This window comes from Pristiophorus japonicus, chromosome 20 (assembly GCF_044704955.1).
Source record: "Pristiophorus japonicus isolate sPriJap1 chromosome 20, sPriJap1.hap1, whole genome shotgun sequence".
In the NCBI taxonomy this organism is placed as follows: domain Eukaryota; kingdom Metazoa; phylum Chordata; class Chondrichthyes; family Pristiophoridae; genus Pristiophorus; species Pristiophorus japonicus.
The window spans coordinates 67,118,844-67,141,301 of record NC_091996.1 but is presented as its reverse complement, the minus strand read 5'-3'; the positions used below and the strand labels follow the sequence as shown (position 1 = coordinate 67,141,301).

At 45.5% G+C, this 22,458-nt stretch overlaps 1 protein-coding gene across 1 annotated transcript in view; it reads left to right on the top strand.

Moving 5' to 3' along the window:
* LOC139232756 (uncharacterized) overlaps positions 1-22,458 on the top strand; it is a 192,850-nt gene that overhangs the window by 77,065 nt on the left and 93,327 nt on the right. The window contains exon 8 of the mRNA XM_070863259.1: positions 17,707-17,831. Coding sequence (XP_070719360.1) covers positions 17,707-17,831 — 125 coding nt within the window. The remainder of the gene's footprint in view (positions 1-17,706; positions 17,832-22,458) is intronic.

The following is a 22,458-nucleotide window of genomic DNA, read 5'->3' as shown; positions in this document are numbered from 1 at the left end:
CCAAGCAGTGCGGGACCGTCCCCCGGAACAATCCAGAGTGGCAACCTGTTCTCCGAATCTTTGTGGGTCACGACTACCGTGGCGCTGCCTAACACCGAAATGATTTCCTTTGTGTAAGTCCGTAGCTGTGCATCAATTGGCAATACTTTTGGCCTCCTGGCCTTGGACGCCCACAACTTGTCGAACTGTTTGATACTCATCAGCGACTGGCTGGCCCCTGTGTCTAGCTCCATTGATACTGGGATGCCATTGAGGAGCACTTTCATCATTATCGGTGACGTCCTGGTGTATGAACTGTATATGTGCTCCACATGAACTCGCTGAACTTCAGCTTCCAGTGATTTCCCCCAGTGTCCATTTGGCCCCGTAGGGCTTACATCGTCCCTGTCCTCCTTGTACATCAACCTGACTGCAGGCTTCCTGCACATACGTGCCAAGTGACCGCTGACGTTGCACTTTCTGCAGGTGTATTGCTGCTATCTGCAATCTCTGGCTGTGTGTTTGCCTCCACACCTCCGACATGAGCTGTTGTTGGAAACAAAAGGCCCATTACCAGTCGATTGTCTCTGACTGTCTGTGTAACTGTTTTTAAGCACACCATTAACAGGTGTTGATGGCCCCATTACTGGCCGCATTGTCCCTTGCAATGGCGTGAATCGCCGTTCACCTAGCCATTGTCTTTGTTGAATTCCCCCTTTGGATTCGACTACATGCTCGAGCATGTCCGATTGCCACTGTCTGCCTGGGGAACTGTGTGCCGCATTAACAATGTTGACTCTCTGTCCATTTGCTGCATTTAAACCAAGATTTTTGTCAAACATCATTCTGGTCTCTTCCTCCCCTGAGATAAATGTCTGGGCCATCAAAGCCGCTGTTTCCACAGTCAAGTCTTTGGTCTCGATCAGTTTCCTGAAAACCCCTGCGTTCCCGATGCCCTCAATAAAAAAGTCTCGCAGCATCTCTGCTCTGCATGCATCTGGGAACTTACATAAGCTCGCCAGTCGCCGGAGGTCTGCCACGAAGTCTGGAACGCTTTGCCCTTCTCGCTGCCGGTGCATATAAAACCGGTGTCTTGCCATGTGCATGCTGCTCGCCGGTTTAAAGTGTTCCCCGATCAACTTACTGAGCTCTCCAAAAGTCTTGTCCGCCGGCTTCTCTGGCACTAGAAGGTCCTTCATCAGGGAGTACGTTCTGGATCCACAAACCGTCAGGAGATGAGCCCTGCATTTGTCGGCCGAATCCTGCCCCAGCCATTCCTTCATGACAAAGCTTTGCTGTAGTCTCTCAATAAAGTCGTCTCAATCATCACCAACACAGTACCTCTCGTCTGTGCTGCTAGTGGCCATGCTCGCATGGTTTAAATCCCAGTTTTTCGTCGCCAATGATATGTCCTTACTATACAGTACAAATGCATACGAGACCCATGCTTGAGAGAAGGTCACTCTGTGACCAGCAAGTTTTATTCCAGCACTGAAGTGATGAAGATGGGTGGAGCTTCCCTTTTTATACCTGAAAGACCAGGTTAGGAGTGTCTCCCACAAGTTCACCACCTAGTGGTCAATGTTCTCACAGTGTACAACTAGTCAGTTTATACATGGGTTACCATGACAGTTAAATACATGACATTATGCACTCTTTGAACTCTTCCTCAAGATCCAACATCCTGATCATCTGAGCTAATATCATTTCTTACTATTGCAGTGATTCCATCCTTTATCAACAGAGCTACCCCACCTCCTTTTCCTTTCTGTCTGTCCTTCCGAATTGTCAAATACCCCTGAATATTTAGTTCCCAGTCCTGGTCACCGTGCAACCATGTCTCTGTTATGGCTATCAGATCATACCCATTTGTATCTATTTGTGCCATAAGAACATAAGAATTAAGAACAGGAGTAGGCCATCTAGCTCCTCGAACCTGCTCCGCCATTCAACAAGATCATGGCTGATCTGGCCGTGGACTCAGCTCCACTTACCTGCCTGCTCCCTATAACCCTTAATTCCCTTCTTGGTTAAAAATCTATCTATCTGTGACTTGAATATATTCAATGAGCTAGCCTCAACTGCTTCCTTGGGCAGAGAATTCCACAGATTCATAACCCTCTGGGAGAAGAAATTCCTTCTCAACTCAGTTTTAAATTGGCTCCCCCGTATTTTGAGGCTGTGCCCCCTAGTTCTAGTCTCCCCGACCAGTGGAAACAACCTCTCTGCCTCTATCTTGTCTATCCCTTTCATTATTTTAAATGTTTCTATAAGATCACCCCTCATCCTTCTGAACTCCAACGAGTAAAGACCCAGTCTACTCAATCTGTCATCATAAGGTAACCCTCTCATCTCCGGAATCAGCCGAGTGAATCGTCTCTGTACCCCTCTAAAGCTAGTATATCCTTCCTTAAGTAAGGTGACCAAAACTGCACGCAATACTCCAGGTGCGGCCTCACCAATACCCTATACAGTTGCAGAAGGACCTCCCTGCTTTTGTACTCCATCCCTCTCGCAATGAAGGCCAACATTCCATTCGCCTTCCTGATTACCTGTTGCAACTGCAAACTAACTTTTTGGGATTCATGCACAAGGACCCCCAGGTCCCTCTGCACCGCAGCATGTTGTAATTTCTCCCCATTCAAATAATATTCTCTTTTACTGTGTTTTTTTTCCCAAGTTGGATGACCTCACACTTTCCGACATTGTATTCCATCTGCCAAACCTTAGCCCATTCGCTTAACCTATCTAAATCTCTTTGCAGCCTCTCTGTGTCCTCTACACAACCCGCTTTCCCACTCATCTATTTTGTTACAAATGCTACGTGCATTTAGACAAAGAGCTTTTAAATTTGTTTTTTTACTCTTTTTTTTTCCTGCTTGTTTCCTCTGTCCTTCAAATTCAGTTTTCTTCATTTTTGCTTTCTAATTCCAGCTTTACTGTCCTCCCTACTGAATCTATTCTCAAGTTCCCATCCCCCAGCCAAGCTAGTTTAAACCCTCCCCAACAGCACTAGCAAATCCCCCCGCGAGGATATTGGTCCTGGCTCTGTTGAGGTGCAAACCCGTTCGGCTTGTACAGGTCCCACCTCCCTGAGAAGCGGTCCCAATGCCTCAGGAAACTGAAGCCCTCCCTCCTACACCATCTCTCCAGCCATGCATTCATCTGCTCTATCCTCCTATTTCTGTACTCACTAGCTCGTGGCACCGGGAGTAATCCAGAAATTACTACCTTTGAGGTCCTACTTTTTAATCTCTCTCCTAGCTCCCTGAACTCTGCCTGCAGGACCTCATGCCTCTTTCTACCTATGTCATTGGTCCCGATATGGACACGACCTCTGGCTGTTCACCCTCTTCCCCCAGAATGCCGTGCAGCCACTCGGTGACATCCTTGACCCTGACACCAGGGAGACAACATACCATCCTTTTCTGAGCAGTTTGCCATGTGGGAGCTTGTCAAAAGGCATGCTAAAATCCATGTAGAATACATCAAATGCGCTACCCTCATCGACCTTCCTTGTTACTTCCTCAAAAAATTAAATCACGTTAATAAGACACAACCTTCCCTTAACAAATCCATGCTGCCTTTCTAAATGACGAATCATACTGTTCTTAAGAATTTTTTCCAATAATTTGTCCCCACCATCGAGGTTAGGCTGACTGAGCTGTCTGAACCTGGAGCCCAGAGCGATAGGTAGATGCATGGCTTCCTCGACCTCCTCCACCTCGTCATCTGCATCTTCCTCCTCATCATCAGCCACTATCACCTCAGGTGGGTCTTCTACTATCAGCTGCTGTTGCCTCATAATGGCTAAGTTGAGCAGCATGCAGGAGACAACAGTGAACTGACTGATAATCTCAGGAGAGTATTGCAAGTAGCCTCTGGAATGGTTCAGGCATTGGAATCGCTGCTTGAAGATGCCAATGGTCCTCTCTATTATGCTCCGCGTCGCAATGTACGACATGTTGTATTCCCGCTCAGCTTCCGTCCGGGTTACGCAGAGGGGCATCATGAGCCAGGTGGTGATGCCATATCTTTTGTTCTCCAGCAGCCAACTCTGCCCTTCTAGCTGCTGCTGAAACATGGCATCATGGGTGCTCCTAGGATATCTCGCATCAACTGCCATGATGCGATGCATGTCGTCACAGATGAACTGCACGTTCATGGAGTGGAAGCCTTTTCTGTTCCTGTACATCTCGGTATCCTCTAAAGGTGCTCACAAGGCAATGTGGATACAATCAATGCAGTCCTGTACCTTGGGGAAGCCAGCAATCCTGGAGAAGCCCACAGCCCTGTCACGCATTACCTGGGTGGTCATGGGGAACTTTATGTAATCATTGCTCCAGGTATATAGTGCAGCAGTCACCTGCCTAATGCAGATATGTGTTGCATGTTGAGAAATTACGCACACGGCCCCGGTTGTGTTCTGGAATGATCCAGATGCATAAAATTAAAGTGTAGCTATAACCTTTACTTCAACTGACAAAGCAGTCCTCCTGATGCTTTTAAGGTGCGGGTCTGCTTTTATTAACTCACATATCTCGGTTACAACTTCTTTGCGGAAACGCAGCCTTCTCACACAGTCTGCCTCACTCAGATGCAGGTATGAATGCCTGGCTCGATATACCCGATGTGGGTAAAGCTTCCTGCCCATCATCCTATGTGCTCTGAGGTTCCTCAGATGATGCTGTCTAATCAATCTTCTCCTCCGCAGCATCATCATGCAGGAGGCTTGCACGAGGTATGGCATTGTCAATATTGCCCCCATAATTAAATTGCAGCTTCGCAACAACCTCAAAATAGCAGGACAAAGCACTCGCACCTTTTCTTTCCTCTCTCTCGCCAAGGTGGTCGCCCTAGTATGGACCACACCCTGGTCTGCGCATGCGCAATAGGCTTAGAACGGAAAGCTTAGGCATTCAGTGAAGATATTTGGGGCAACAAAGTGTAATGCAATTCTTGAATTTTTGATTTTTTTTCAAAGTACCACCCCACCACCGAACGTCTCCTCACCGGGCTCGAGGATTGCAGCGTCGGTCGGTAGAATCACTCCCTCGCCTGGACACAGGGGCTTGGGACTCGGCTTTCATCCCCACCCCCTAGGCTTCTTTTGAAGCTGAGCCCCAAGGTCCGGTGTCCGGGTGAGGGAGCGATACTGCCGGCCGATGCTCCGACCCTCGAGCCCGGTGAGGAGACCTTCGGTGCTGGGTTGGTACTTTGAAAAAAATCAAAAATTCAAGAATTGCATTACACTTCCAGGTGGCTCAACTGTGGCTAACAAGGGATATTAGAGATAGTGTTAAATCCAAGGAAGAGGCATATAAATTGGCCAGAAAAAGCAGCAAACCTGAGGACTGGGAGAAATTTAGAATTCAGCAGAGGGGGACAAAGGGTTTAATTAGGAGGGGGAAAATAGAGTATGACAGGAAGCTTGCTGGGAACATAAAAACTGACTGCAAAAGCTTCTATAGATATGTGAAAAGAAAAAAATTAGTGAAGACAAACGTAGGTCCCTTGCAGTCAGAATCAGGTGAATTTATAATGGGGAACAAAGAACTGGCAGACCAATTGAACAAATACTTTGGTTCTGGCTTCACGAACGAAGACACAAATACTAGGGGACCGAGGGTCTAGTGAGAAGGAAGAACTGAAGGAAATCCTTATTGGTCAGGAAATTGTGTTCGGAAGATTGATAGGATTGAAGGCAGATAAATCTCCAGGGCCTGATAGTCTGCATCCCAGAGTACTTAAGGAAGTAGCCCTAGAAATAGTGGATGCATTGGTGATCATTTTTCAACAGTCTATCAACTCTGGATCAGTTCCTATGGACTGGAGGGTAGCTAATATAACACCACTTTTTAAAAAAGAACGGAGCGAGAAAACGGAGAATTATAGACCGGTTAGCCTGACATCGGTAGTGGGGAAAATGTTGGAATCAATTATTAAAGATGAAATAGCAGCGTATTTGGAAAGCAATGACAGGATCGGTCCAAGTCAGCATGGATTTATGAAAGGGAAATCATGCTTGACGAATCTTCTAGAATTTTTTGAGGATGTAACAAGTAGAGTGGACAAGGGAGAACCAGTGGATGTGGTGTATTTGGACTTTCAAAAGGCTTTTGACAAGGTCCCACACAAGAGATTGGTGTGCAAAATTAAAGCACATGGTATTGGGGGTAATGTATTGACGTGGATAGAGAACTGGCTGGCAGACAGGAAGCAGAGAGTCGGGATAAATGGGTCCTTTTCAGAATGGCAGGCAGTGACTAGTGGGATGTCGCAGGGCTCAGTGCTGGGACCCCAGCTATTTATAATATACATCATTGATTTAGATGAAGGAATTGAATGTAATATGTCCAAGTTTGCAGATGACACTAAGCTGGGTGGCAGTGTGAGCTGTGAGAAGGATGCTAAGAGGCTGCAGGATGACTTGGACAGGTGAGTGGGCAAATGGCAGATGCAGTATAATGTGGATAAATGTGAAGTTATCCACTTTGGTGGCATAAACATGAAGGCAGAATATTATCTGAATGGTGGCAGATTAGGAAAAGGGGAGGTGTAACGAGACCTGGGTGTCATGGTACATCAGTCATTGAAAGTTTGCATGCAATCACAGCAGGCGGTGAAGAAGGCAAATGGCATGTTGGTCTTTATAGCTAGGGGATTTGAGTATAGGAGCAGAGAGGTCTTACTCCAGTTGTACAGGGCCTTGGTGAAGCCTCTCCTGGAATATTGTGTTCAGTTTTGGTCTCCTAATCTGAGGAAGGACATCCTTGCTATTGAGGGAGTGCAGCGAAGGTTCACCAGACTGATTCCCGGGATGGCAGGACTGACATATGAGGAGACTGGATCGACTGGGCTTGTATTCACAGGAGTTTAGAAGAATGAGAGGGGATCTCATAGAAACATATAAAATTCTGACGGGACTGGACAGGTTAGATGCAAGAAGAATGTTCCCGATGTTGGGGACGTCCAGGACCAGGGGTCACAGTTAAGGATAAGGGGTTAGCCATTTAGGACCGAGATGAGGAGAAACTTCTTCACTCAGAGAGTTGTTAACCTGTGGAATTCTCTACCACAGAGAGTTGTTGATGCCAGTTCGTTAGATATATTCAAGAGGGAGTTAGATATGGCCCTTATGGCTAAAGGGATCAAGGGGTATGGAGAGAAAGCAGAAAAGGGGTACTGAGGTGAATGATCAGCCATAATCATATTGAATGGTGGTGCAGGCTCGAACGGCCGAATAACCTACTCCTGCACCTATTTTCTATGTTTCTCCCTTTTGACTTTGAAAAAATGAAGATTTATGATGCATATTCTCTGCCTTCTTCACTCCCTCCAAAACTTCGGCTAAAAACAATGGTATCTTTCTGCGCCGATTTTGTAATGTCCGTTAATTTTAGTTAAATGCCCAGAAAGTTTTTTGGGAGTGGTCACATATGCTATTCTAGGAAAAATGTAAATTTGCTAAACTTGCTTAAATGTCAAAAACTGGCGCAGACATCAGGTTACGCCCCCATGACACAAAAAAATCATAGCCCTAAAAAATCGTACCTAAATGAATTACGCTGGCGTAGAAACTTTGGGGAAACTTGGAGATTTTTTTTCTCCAAAAAAAACAGTGCACGCCAAAAAAACAACGCAGATAATTGGGGAAAATTGATTCCTATATCTTGCTGAAATCTTTACTAGTTCCCCTCAATGTTTGCTAAACTTCCAGCATGCTTCCAGCAAATTTCGAAATTGTGTTCTCCATACTCAAGTCCTAATCAATTGACTATACCAAGAACAAAAATAGGTTTTGCCATGACCCCCAGGCAAACCACTTCCTCATTGTTTGCCAAACCTTTTACTTTTCTGTCATTAGCAAATTGTGAGATTGTATACCCAAGTCCAAATATTCTGTATATATTAAGAACAAAAATGCCTGGTGTATACCACTTCCAAACCATCTCCAACAACTTTCTTTAATATAGCATCTGTAAAGTAGGTAATATCCCAAGGTACTTGACAGAAGCATAATCCAACACAAATTGACACTGAGCCAAATGAGGTATTAGGAGAGGTGACTAAAAGCATGGCCAAAGAGTTAGGGTCTTAAAGGAGGAGAAAGAAATGTGGAGAGGTTTAGGGAGGGAATACCAAAGCTTAAGGTCTATACAGCTGAAGGCATGGCCACCTCTTAGGCAGTCCCCCAGAGTCAAGGATGACTTGCTTCCACACTAAAGTGAGTTCTGAGGTGACTGATGAGACCAATGCAGGATCTACAGTCCTTGTCACAGGGTGGAGCAGACAGTGGTTGGAGGGATGGATGGATGGAGTGCTTGATTTGTCGTACGCTTTGTACTTGACTTCCGCATGCTCCTGGAGAAGAGACTCGAAGTGTTCGGTGATTTCTCAGATGCTCCTCCTCCACTTTGTGCGATCTTGGGCCAGGGATTCCCATGAGTCGCTGGGGATGTTGCATTTTTTTCAAGGAGTCTTTCAGGGTGTCCTTAAAGCATTTTCTCCGCCCTCATGGGATTCGCCTGAGGTGACTTAGCTGAAAGCAGGGTGCATGTTTTGGGAGTCTAGCATCAGATATGCGGACAATGTGGTCCACCCACCAGAGCTGGTGGAGCGTGGTCAATGCCTCGATGCTGATGTTGGTGTGCCTATCCTGCCAATGAGTTAGCAGGATTTTGTGAAGGCAGCATTGGTGGTACTTCTCCAGTGCTTTGAGGTGCCTACTGTACATAGTCCATGTCTCTGAAGCACATAGGAGGGCGGGTGTCACTACTGTTCTGTAGACCATGAGCTTGGTGCCAGGTTTGAGATCCTGGTCTTTGAACACTCTTTTCCTCAGATGGCCGAAGGCTGCACTGGCACACTGTGAGACTTCGTCATCGATGCATCGATGTCTGCCCTTGCTGATAGTAGGCTCCCAAGGTATGGGAAGTGGGGCACGTTGTCCAAGGTCTCATCGTGGATCTTGATAACTGGGGAGCAGTACAGTGTGGTGGGGGCTGGTTGGTAGAGGACCTTTGTCTTACTGACATTTAATGTGAGGCCCAGACTCTCATAGGCTTCAGTGAAGGTGTCACTGATGGTTTGGAGTTCGGACTCCAAGTGTGCACAAATGCAAGCATCATCTGCATATTGTAATTCAGTGGCAGAGATTGTAACAATTTTGGTTCTGGACTGGAGGCGTCGGTGGTTGAACAATTTCACACTTGCCCTGTAGATTAACTCCACTCCAGTGGAAGCTTGTTAAGAGTGAGAAGAAGCATTGCAGCGAGGAAGATTGAGAAGAGCGTGGTGCGATGACTCAGCCCTGCTTGAGCCCGGTCTGCAGCTGTATTGGGTCTGCGGTGGATCCATTGGTAAGAATCACAACTTGCAAGTCATCGTGAAGCAGGCAGAGGATGGTGACGAATTTTTGAGGACAGCTGAATTTGAGAAGGACACTCCATAATCCCTCATGGTTGACAGAGTCGATGGCCTTTGTGAGGTCAAAGAAAGCCATGTTGATGCTGCTCCCTACATTTTTCTTGGATCTGTCGCGCGGTGAAGATCATGTCCATTGTGCCCCTTATTGGGCAGAATCGACATCTGGAAGGAGCTCTTCAGCCACTGGGAGGAGATGATTGAGGAGGATTCTTGCGATGATTTTCCCTGTGGCATTCAGCAGGGAAACTCCTCTGTAATTACCGCACTTGTCCCCTTTCTTAAAGGTGGTCATGATTATGGCTTCTCTGAGATCCCCTGGCATGCACTCCTCCTTCCAGATAAGAGAGATGAGGTCATGGATTTATGCCAAGAGTACTTCTCCACATGCTTTAGTACTTTGGTGGGGATTACGTCTACTCTTGAGGCCTTGTTGTTTTTAAGTTGTCGGATGGCTTTTTCAACCTCATGCCGGGCTGGGATTGTGCCGAGGTGGTGATGGTAGCATGCTTTGGGATGGAATCAAGCACACTCACATCAAAGACACAGTCTTGGTTGAGGAGATCCTCAAAGTGCTCCTTCCAGCGGGCACTGACTGCCCTTGATGAGCATCTCATCTATTCTTGGCTCTCAGTGGAGTAGGACCTTGAGTGCTTGGGACACAGGTGGATTTGACTGCGCTAAAAAATCGACGCACGTCGTGATTGTCAGCTAAATGCTGGATCTCCTGCGCTTTTTCCACCCATCATTTGTTCTTTAGGTCACGAGTTTTTTGTTGCACCTTGGCCTTCAGTTGTTTGTAGGTCTGCTTTCTTTCACTCGAGTTATGGAGTTGTTTCCAATTCAGAAATGCCTTGCATTTGCGATTTATTAGTTCTTGGATCGCCTGGTCATTTTCATCGAACCAGTTTTCTGGTAGAGTAACCAAGAGTCTCTTCACAGGTGCTAATTATGCTGGACTTGAGGGCAGACCAGGCATTATGGACACTCTCTGGCTCCGGTTCATTGGAAGTCGTCAGGTTGGTTGTGAGGCGTTGGCTGAATAGGGCTTTCTTCGCAGGGTCTCGGAGTGCTTCAGCTTTGACCTTTTTGTAGCAGCATTTTTGTTGCCCCCGCCGTTTTCAGGCTACATTGATGGAGAAAACAGAGCTGATTAGATGATGGTCAGTCCAGCAGTCAGCTCCTGTCATGACGCGAGTGATGCGTAGGTCCTTGTGGTCCCTCACTCGGACGATGACGTAGTCTAGCAGATGAGAGGGCGTTGCCAGGCTGCCTTGTACTTGGCTTTCTGATGAAACAAGGTGTTGGTTATGACAAGACCATGTTCTGAGCATTTCATCAGGAGAAGGATATCATTAGAGTTGGTTTTCTCGACCCCTTCCCTGCCAATCATTCCTCTCCAGAGATCTGTGTCCTTTCCAACTCTGGCATTAAAGTCGCCAAGGAGAATCAGCTTGTCGCCCATTGGGACTCAGGACAGGGATTGTTCAAGGCTGGAGTAGAATTCCTCTTTGGCCTCATCCGTAGCTTCCAGGGTTGGGGCATACGCACTGATGACCGTAGCATACTGGTTCCGAGTTAGGGTGAGCCGAAGGGTCATGAGGCGTTCGTGTATCCCCTAGGGGGAATCTCTAAGACGTAAAACTAGCTAATTTCTGATGGCAAAGTCAACAATATGGAGGTGCCGATCTTCTTCTGTATCCACCACTTTGTTTCTTGAGCTGACGTTCTCCTGCCCACCGTGTCTCGCTCAGGGCGGCGATGTTGATGACATAGCATCTGAGTTCCTGGACAATGATAGCAGTACGACATTCCGGTCTGTCGCTGTTGGGATTGTCCATGAGGGTCCTGATGTTCCATTTTAAACTTCATTTTAAAGGATGGAAGATGCCTGTGCATGAATTCTTTTAATGTGGGGTGGCCGTTGCACACTAGCTACCACACAAACTTGACAGAGCAAGGTCTTGGTCCAATGGCAAGGGGATCCAAGATGATTAGAGACCAGGCTCTGCTGTATGGACCTAGTACATACACACACACACTTATGTCGAGGTCTGGACCCAGGAAACACACAGCATGGGCCAACAGCAAGGGTCGGGACCCAGGGATGGCACATCGTGGAGCAGCAGGGAGGTCGGGACACAAGGCCAGCAGTGGGGTCGGGACCCAGGAAAGGCTCAGCACGGACTAGCAGCGAGGTCGGGATACTGAGGCCAACAGCGAGGTTGGGAGGTCGAGGCCAACAGCGAGGTCGGGATATGAGGCCAGAATATGCGTGGTCATGAGAAAAGAACCAATGGCCAAAGCATGAGTGGCTGGAGAGAGTGTGGAAAGCGCAGGAGAGCAGCGCACTAGAGCTGGAGCCGGGGGCCCGGGGTACATTGTCAATATTTTTTCGACCAAATCACATGCTGCTGCAAGATTAATGCGTTCATCTACATTGCGATCTTTGAAAAGTAGGGAGAGCAGACCTGAAGGAGGGAGGCCATTAGGAATATGTGGTGAAGGGACCAGAGAATGCAGAAGAGGCCACAGTTGGAGGGACGCAGAGATTTCAGAAGATTGTAGGGCTTGTGGCGGTTACAGAAATGGGGAGGGGCGAGGCCATGAAAGAATTCGAACATGAGAATGAGAATTTTAAATTTGAGGCATTGGTGGACCGGAAATCAATATAGGTCAGCAAGCACAGGGGTGATGGATGAGTGGAACTTACAACAACAATAACAACTTGTATTTATATAGCACCTTTAACGTAGTAAAACATCCCAAGGCGCTTCACAGGAGCGTTATAAAACCCAATTTGACACCGAACCACCGAAAGAGACAGGAAAGAGAGGTAGAGGGGCCGAGAGTTTTAGGGAGGGAATTCCAGAGCTTAGGGCCTTGGCATCTGAAGGCATGGCCACCAATGGTGGAGTGATTACAATCTGGGATGTGCAAGAAACATGAATTAGAGGAGCACAATATCTTGGAAGGTTGTGGGGCTGGAGGAGATTACGGAAATTACAGAGATAGGGAGGGGCCATGGAGGGATGTGAAAACAAGGATGAAAATTTAAAAAATGAGATGTTGCTTAAAAGGGAGCCAAAGGAAATCAGTGAGCACAGGGATGATGGATGAATGGGACTTGGTGCAAGTTAGGACACAGAGATTTAGATGATCTCAAGTTTACAGAGGGTAGAACGTGGAAGGCTGGCCAGGAGTGCGTTGGAATAGTCATTTCTGGATGTAACAAAGGCATTCATGAGGGTTTCAGCAGCAGATGAGCTGAGGCATGGACAGAGTCAGGCAATGTTCCGGAAGTAGAAGTAGGTCTTAGTGATGGCGCTGATATATGGTCAGAAGCTCATCTCAGGGTCAAATATGACATCAAGGTTGGGAACATGCTGGTTCAGCCTCAGACTGCAGGCAGGGAGAGGGATGGAGTCGGTGGCTAGGGAATTCAGTTTGTGGCGGGAACCGAAGACAATGGCTTCGGTCTTTCCAATATATAGTTGGAGGAAATTTCTGTTCATCCAGTACTGGATGTCGGTGAAGCAGTCTGACAACTTAGAGAAAGTGGAGGGGTCGAGAGAACTGGCAGTGAGGAAGAGCTGGGTGTCGTCAGCGTACATGTGGAAACTGGTGCTGCGTTTTCAGATGATGTTGCCAAGGGACAGGAGGGGGCCAAGGATAAATTCTTGGGGGACACCAGAGATGATGATGTGGGAGTGGGAAGAGAAGCCATTGCAGGTGATTCTATGGCTATGGCTGGAAAGATAGGAATGGAACCAAGTGTGTGCAGTCCCATCCAGCTGAACAACGGTGGAGAGGCTTTGGAGTTCCTTTGTTATTGTTGGATACTCAATACATTAATGATTTTCTTTCTGACTATTTTGGCAAAGATCTCCAGATGCTACCTTAAATATCCATAAGAACACAATAAGAACATAAGAAATAGGAGCAGAAGTAAATCATTTGGCCCCTCGAGCCTCCTCCGCCATTTAATAAGATCATGGCTGATCTGATCATGGACTCAGCACCACTTCCCTTCCCGCTCCCCATAACACTATATTCCATTATCGCTCAAAAATCTGTCGATCTGTAACTTAAATCTTTTAAATGACCCAGCCTCCACAGCTCTCTGGGGCAGAGAATTTCACAGATTTACAACCATCTGAGAGAAGAAATTCTTCCTCATCCCAGTCTTAAATGAGTGGCCCCTTATTCTGAGACTAGTTCTAGTTTTCCCTATGTGGAAATATCCTCTCAGCATCCACCTTGTCGAGCCCCCTCATTATCTTATGTTATGATAAGATCACATCTCATCCTTCTGAACTCCAATGAGTACAGGCTCAACCTACTCAACCTACCCTCATGTCAACCCCCTCATCTCTGGAATCAACCGAGTGAACCTTCTCTGAACTGCCACCAATGCAAGTATATTCTTCCTTTAAATAAGGAGACCAAAACAGTATGCAGTACTCTAGGTGTGGCCTCGCCAATACCCTATACAGTTATAGCAGGACTTCTCTGCTTTTATACTCCTTCCCCTTTGCAATAAAGGCCAACATTCCATTTGCTTTCATGATTACTTGCTGTACCTGCATGCTAAATTTTTGTGTTTCATGCACAAGGACCGCCAGGTCCCTCTGTACTGCAGCAATTTTTCTCCATTTAAATAATAATTTGCTTTTCTATTTTTTCTGCCAAAGTGGATAAGCTCACATTTTCCCACATTATATTCCATCTGCAAAATGTTTGCCCGCTCACTTAGCCTGTCTATATCCCTTTGCAGATTTTTTGTGTCCTCCTCACAATTTGCTTTCCCACCCATCTTTGTATCATCAACAAACTTGGCTACATTACACTCGGTCCCTTAATCCAAGTCATTAATATAGATTGTAAATAGTTGAAGCCCCAGCACCGATACCTGCGGCACCCCACTAGTTACTGTATCCCAACCGGAAAATGATCCATTTATTCTACTCTCTATTTTCTGTTAGTTAGCTCATCCTCTATTCATGCTGATATATTACCCCCAACCCCGTGAACTTTTATCTTGTGCAGTAACCTTTTTATTGAATGCCTTCTGGAAATTCAAATACATCGCATCCACTGGTTCCCCCTTATCTATCCGCTCGTTACATCCTCAAAGAACTCCAGCAAGTTTGTCAAACATGATTTCCATTTCATAAAACCTTGCTGACTCTGCTTGACTGAATTATGCTTTTCCAAATGTCTTGCTAGTGGTTCCTTAATAATGGACTCCACCATTTTACCAACGTCAGATGTTAGGCTAACTGGTCTATACTTTCCTGTTTTCTGTCTGCCTCCTTTTTTAAATAGGGGCATTAGATTTGCAGTTTTCCAATTCGCTGGGACCTCCCCAGAATCCAGGGAATTTTGGTAGATTACAACCAATGCATCTACTATCTCTGTAGCCACTTCTGGCCAGCAGGTCCAGGGGACTTGTCCACCTTTAGTCCCATTATTTTACTGAGTACTACTTCTTTAGTGATGGTGATTGTTTTTAGTTCCTCCCTCCCTATAGCCCCTTGATTATCCATTATTGGGTTGTTTTTAGTGTCTTCTACCATGAAGACTGATACAAAATATTTGTTCAAAGTCTCTGGCATTTCCCTGTTCCCCATTATTAATTCCCAATTTTCATCCAATGACAAAGAAGTTCAAGGCAATGGTAGAGACATTGCTGTGTATGTGGGCTGCTCGTCTTCAGGCAGCTGCTGGTGTATAAGAATATAAGAACATAAGAAATAGGAACAGGAGTAGACCATACGGCCCCTCGAGCCTGCTCCGCCATTCAATAAGATCAATAAGATCATGATCTCAGCTCCACTTCCCTGCCCACTCCCCATAACCCCTTATCCCCTTATCGTTTAAGAAATTGTCTATTTCTGTCTTAAATTCATTCAATGTCCCAGCTTCCACAGCTCTCGGAGGCAGCGAATTCCACAGATTTACATCCCTCTGAGAGAAGAAATTTCTCCTCATCGCTATTTTAAATGGACGCCCCCTTATTCTAAGATCATGCCTGCTAGTTCTAGTCTCCCCCATCAGTGGAAACATTATCTCTGCATCCAGCTAGTCAAGCCCCCTCATAATCTTATACGTTTCGATAAGATCACCTCTCATTCTTCTGAATTCCAATGAGTAGAGGCCCATCCTCCTCAACCTTTCCTCATAAGTCAACCCCCTCATCCCCGGAATCAACCGAGTGAACCTTCTCTGAACTGCCTCCAAAGCAAGTATATCCTTTCGTAAATATGGAAACCAAAACTGCACGCAGTTTTCCAGGTGTGACCTCACCAATACCCTATATAGCTGTAGCAAGACTTCCCTGCTTTTATACTCCATCCCCTTTGCAATAAAGGCCAAAATTCCATTGGCCTTCCTGATCACTTGCTGTACCTACATACTTTCTTTTTGTGTTTCATGCACAAGTACCCCCAGATCCTGCTGTACTGCAGCACCTTGCAATCTTTCTCCATTTAAATAATAACTTGCTCTTTGATTTTTTTCTGCCGAAGTGCACAGCCTCACACTTTCTAACATTATACTCCATCTGCCAAATTTTTGCCCACTCACTTAGCCTGTCTATGTCCTTTTGCAGGTTTTTTGCTTTTTTTCCATCTTTGTATCATCAGCAAACTTGGCTTTGTTACACTCGGTCCCTTCATCTAAGTCGTTAATATAGATTGTAAATAGTTGGGGTCCTAGCACTGATCCCTGCAGCACCCCACTAGTTACTGATTGCCAACCCGAGAATGAACCATTTATCCCAACTCTCAGTTTTCTGTTAGTTAGCCAATCCTCTATCCATGCTAATATATTACCCCTAACCCTGTGAACTTTTATCTTGTGCAGTAACCTTTTATGTGGCACCTTGTCAAATGCCTTCTGGAAGTCCAAATACACCACATGCATTGGTTTCTCTTTATCCACCCTGTTTGTTACATCTCCAAAGAATTCCAGAAAATTTGTCAAACATGATTTCCCCTTCATAAATCCATGCTGACTGCCTGACTGAATTATGCTTTTCCAAATGTCCTGCTACTGCTTCTTTAATAATGGACTCCAACATTTTCCCAACCACAGATGTTAGGCTAACTGGTCTATAGTTTCCTGTTTTTTGTCTGCCTCCTTTTTTAAATAGGGGTGTTATATTTGCAGTTGTCCAATCTGCTGGGACCTCCCCAGAATCCAGGGAATTTTGGTAAATTACAACCAATGCATCCACTATCGCTGCCGCTACTTCTCTTAAGACCCTAGGATGCAAGCCATCAGGTCCAGGAGATTTATCCGCCTTCTGATCAGTTTTTTTATAGAATTCCCACCAAAGTAGGGGGCTTCAACAGGCATACATGTTGAAGCCCCCTACTTTGGTGGGAATTCTATAAAAAACTGATCAGAAGGCGGATAAATCTCCTGGACCTGATGGCTTGCATCCTAGGGTTTTAAGAGAAGTAGCGGCAGCAATAGTGGATGCATTGGTTGAAATGTAGGAAAAAAAATTAACGGGAGCGTTCAGCTATCACACTTACCTTTGCTAACCTTGTGAGGTCATTAAACTTAGTGCTGAATTGACTAGGAGTCCTCTGGGGTTATGCGGTTGCCACTCATTAACTGTTCCATTTCATTCCACACGGTCCTGGCTTCTGTATTGGCAGGATTCTTGACATCCAATACCACTATTCCATCTCCCACCCGGCCCCCACCAACCAAATGTCAGTCAGAATCATATTTATTTCACTCTCATTTTACCTGGCAGCCTTAACCTTCCACTACGACCACCCAACTTACCAGCAGCTGAATTGTTGGGCCTCAAAAGATGGATTTTCCCCAAGCCATGTCCTCCTTCTCCACCCAAAAGGTCATTTTGGCCTTGTGGGCCAGCAGCTGTTTACATGGTGTTGGCACATAGTGTCTCATGTCTTCACAGTGCTTAATGAACAACACGCTGGGATAGACATGTAAATATACATATGAGCTAACCTTGTAGTATCAGGTGAGGTCAGTTTATTTCTGTGCAGATGCAAACATCCCCTAAAGAGGAATGGTCCAGGTGACACTGTGCTGGGATCGTAGTAAAAGAAAGAAAGATTTGCATTTATATAGCACCTTTCACAACCTCAGGATGTCCCACGGTGTTTAACAGCCAACTAAGTACTTTTGAAATGTAGTTACCGTTGTAATGTAGCACCCTTTTAGTTTCACTGTCAAGTAATGTTTAATTACTGTTATCAATAAATAAATAATATTTTTGAAGCCCTATCATTGTTTTTGTTTTGTTTCTTGAAGATACTTAATGAATGATTTGCTGAATGGAGACCTGAAGGACTGTGTGCAATTGGATACAAATACAGGATTGTTAACGGACAGACCCTGCTCAGAAGAGAAACAATTTGTTTGTAAATCTATACAACGTGAGTACTGAGGATTGGGAGAATTTAGATAGTAGAGCCCTACTAAAACTCTGATGCAAACATGCCAATAGCAAATTGCATGTCAGTGGTTTTCAATAGTGCTGTATTGTTTATGTCACATAATCATTTTTTGTAAATGATGTTCTGGTGGAAACCTACTCAATAAAACTAAAGGGGGAGTTTTAGCTCCCAAGTGGGAAGCAGATGGGATGTGCAGGTTGCCCACTCAGAAACTAGTGGGAGGCTTGATCTTTTTAGGCTTTGTTAACATCAGCGTCTCCCTGACAACGGAGGCAGTGCAAGCCTGGAGCCTGGATCAGCTGGAGGGAGATTTAAACATCAGCGTCTCCCTGACAATGGAGGCAGCATGAGCCTGGAACAGCTGGAGGGAGATTTAAATATCAGCATCTTCCTCACAACAGAGGCAGTGCGAGCTTGCAGCTATTATAGATCCTGTCAAGAGGACAAAATGAGAAATAAAAAGTAATAAAATTATGACATCACAAGGATGAAGGACAATGATTAGTTCTTCCAGATTAATTGAATCACTGGACAGGGAATGAATCTTAAAGACAGCTAATAACTGATTTTATTTGCTTCAATTGCTGATTTTCTCATTTTAACTGAATTTATAATTACGGTATATATTATTTAATTTTGTTTAATTATAATTAATTTTTATTAAAGTGATTTTGCTATTGTATACTCCTTATTGTATTATTTACAATATAATTTGAATTTGAATTAGTTTTTTAGCCTGTGTCTATCTGCGTGCGCATTTTCGCTACCGCTTCGGACCCGAGCTGTTAACCATTTTTTACATTTCCTTCTCACGCTTTTTCTCTCTTTCCCTCAATGGTCAATATCTAATGCGTTGTAAAATTGTTGTGAAGCGCCTTGGGATGTTTTACTACGTTAAAGGCGCTATATAAATAAATGTTATTATTATTATCATGCTGGCTAGATGCCCACCTGAAATCAGTTCACCAGGTTTGGGCCTATGAAGCTCAGACAACCCAGAGGCTGACAGCCGGGCAGCCAGGTAAGTTGTGTGAAGGTTGAGAGGGGTTCTCAGGTGGGGGTTGGGGAAGCAGTGGCCCAAGTTTTCTTTGTGGGGCTTGGAGCAGCACTCCTGCTCCTCAGGGCCCACACAAATAGGTTTTATACATACCTTACATGGTGTCCACTGGGAGTCCACCAGATTATACAGAGCCAAGTGTCCATGGCGGATATTTCACTCAGTAGGTAGTTAAAATCGCATCCTATGTAAATGATAAACCATGGCACCATGGGGCATGAGATTGCCAAAGAGCGATGACTGAATGTAGTAGTAATAAGGAATTCCATAGTCAGGGAATGCACTTGTGGTTTTGTAGTTGCAACTGAAAATCTTGAATAGTGTGTTGCCTTTCACATGCTAGGATAAGGGATATCATGGAGGGAACAGGAACCGCAAGAAGACAAGGTTCAAGTTGGAACCTATGACAGAAGTAGAAATAGAATTGGGGCTCTCAAAAAGATTTCCTTCACTTTGGAGATAGATTAAAGAGCAGCACCTCCAGGGTAATGATTTCAAGATTACTCCTGGTGCCACATATAAGTCAGCAGAGGAATAGTAAGCTAAATGAATTAAAAACATGGCCGGAGAGATAGTGTAGGAGGGAAGGGTTCAAATTCTTGGGATACTGGGACCAGTTCTGGGCAAGAATGACTTGTACAGGGCAATTTCCCAGAGTTAGTAGCGCCTCCCTCCCCAGGATGAAAAATTTCTTGCACCCCATAAGTGCTCCCCAGAGGCTCCAACGGGGCTATAAAAAGGGGCAATTTTGCCTCTTGTTTTTTTGATTCCAAAGTCTAAATCATTAATATAAATTGTGAACAAAAGTGGTCCCAGCCCTGATCCTTGTGGAACACCACTTCCCACCTTCTGCCACTCTGAATAGCTACCATTTACCCCACTCTGTCTTGAAGCTAGCTAGTTAACTATTCTGCTACTTGTCCCCTCACTCCACATGCCCTGGCCTTATTCATTAGTCTATTATGGGGTACCTTATCGAAGGCTTTTGAAAACCCAGATAAATTACATCTATTGCATTACCCTTGTCCACACTCTCTGTTACCTCTTCAAAGAATTCAATGAGGTTGGTCAAGCAAGACTTTCCTCATTGAAATCCGTGCTGACTATTCTTTATTATGGTCTGGATTTTCATTTGGCTTGTAGCCTCTGTTAGCACCCCAGAGGGGTGGTAATGGGTCTGGAAATGATTGCCACCCAGGCGGTCAGCTTCCAGCATAACACCGGGAAATTTGGTGCCGGTTTTGCGGTAGCACTGAGCAGTACCGCCCGGGAGCGTCATGCAACGCCCCTGTTATCATCCCGTTCTTGAAATTGTTTCGCACTGACTTCGTAGCGCCCCGTAGCCAATCCGCCTGAGACAGCAGGTGGTCAGAGCTGTCCTGGCTGCGGTGAGGAAGGAATGTCTGTTTGAGGTAAGTGTGATTGTTTTTTAAAACATTTTATTTTTCCGATTTATCTTTATGTGGGGTGAGCAATATATTGGGAATGTTTTTTGAGCTGATTTTTTTATTTCCAGGGAGGCTTCTCTTAGGGCGCTCCGAAGCCAGATCTTTAGCAACAGATTTTCAGTTGCCCACTCGGCCTAGTGCCATAAGAGAGATGTGGAACATCTCCCTTCGCGCTCCACTCCACTCTCAGGTCACAGCAACCAAATGTGTTGGCTGCTGTCGCAAACCATGTCCCGGCGTAAAATTCACCAACCTGTCGCCATTAGCACCATCAGAATCCTCAAACTGAAAATCTAGCCCTATATTTTTGGTTTATTGGAGCTGAAAAATTGATAACGCCCCGGTTGAAAAGTTGAAAAAGTAACTAATCATTCTCTCCTCCAGCGATATTCAGTTTTAGCACTCCAAGAGGGAAGTACCGCGCTAAATCAAGCACTAACCACTTCTCTTGGGGCAATAAAGTCCGAGCGGCAGAGCACTAAACAATTTCGAGCACATTGGTCACGGCATGAGATGCTGCTTAAAGGGAAAAGGGAAAGGCCAATGATGCTGCACAAGCTAGTTGTCGGTAGTTCTGTTTTGCAAAGCAACCTGCGCGACTGCCATTACAGCCCAAACACTCTCTCAAAATGGAGGGCTTGGATATCTTTCACCATTGAAACATGAAAAACTTTGCGCAGGCACCACAGTGGTGCAAATAATAACTGTTGCACCAGCTGAAAACCATTTCCTTTAAACATAGAAACATAGAAACATAGAAAATAGGTGCAGGAGTAGGCCATTCGGCCCTTCGAGCCTGCACCGCCATTCAATAAGATCATGGCTGATCATTCCCTCAGTACCCCTTTCCTGCTTTCTCTCCATACCCCTTGATCCCCTTGGCCGTAAGGGCCATATCTAATTCCCTCTTGAATATATCCAATGAACTGGCATCAATAACTCTCTGCGGCAGGGAATTCCACAGGTTAACAATTCTCTGTGTGAAGAAGTTTCTCCTCATCTCAGTCCTAAATGGCCTACCCCTTATCCTTAGACTATGTCCCTTGGTTCTGGACTTCCCCAACATCGTGAAAATTCTTCCCGCATCTAACCTGTTCTGTCTCGTCAGAATCTTATACGTTTCTATGAGATCCCCTCTCATCCTTTTAAACTCCAGTGAATAAAGGCCAAATTGATCCAGTCTCTCCTCATATGACAGTCCAGCCATCCCTGGAATCAGTCTGATGAACCTTCGCTGCACTCCCTCAATAGCAAGAACATCCTTCCTCAGATTCCAAACTCCAGAGTGAGGCACAAGCATGTTGAGCAACCTTTCATACTGGACCCTGCACACCTATGCAGGTGACCCTCAAGCCTCCCACTGCAGTGCCCTCTGGTGGACAGCCTCTGCACAGGGTCAGGAAACTCCGGTCTCCACCAGTTACACCCTCTAGTGATGCCAGCATAGTATATACACAGTGTAAACCTTATTGATAGTAAATCAGGTAACAAGTCTCCATCTATTGCAACTATACAGTGACTACACAGAGAGTATATCTATAGTCTGCATATATAACATCACTCTCTCCCAAGTCCTTTGTGCTGATTACCTTTGCACTATGTGCTCTGGCTTAGCCCTCCCCAGACTTAAGTGCCAATAGCCCTTACACCTTGGCTGTGCTTTGGCTTGGCTCTCTCCCTGTTAACCCCCACAATTACCACTCTCCAAGCGGCCAGTCGTGTTCACAACGCCTCCTCTTGCTTGTACTGTCGGCGCAAGGCGATACAGCAGGGGGAGTCAATTTTACATCTGGGACGATAATGGGGTGCTGCGCACTTTATGATGTCACGATCTGTGAGGCACTAGAGGTCCAGGTGCTACGAGTTAGCATCAGTGTTAAACCGGCACTGAAGTTCATGGATGTTGCTGCGTTCGCTGCGCCTGGTCGTTAACCCCTTAGTATGTTGTTAGCGTGCCCCCGCCCCCCCCACCGCGGCACTATGGGGAGGCGCTAACCTACTGAATTTCTAGCCACTAGTAGATATTCTTCTATTTTCTCCAGTAGGCATATGATCAAGTTAGGATAACAGCATTAAACAAAATCATAAAGTATAATAAACA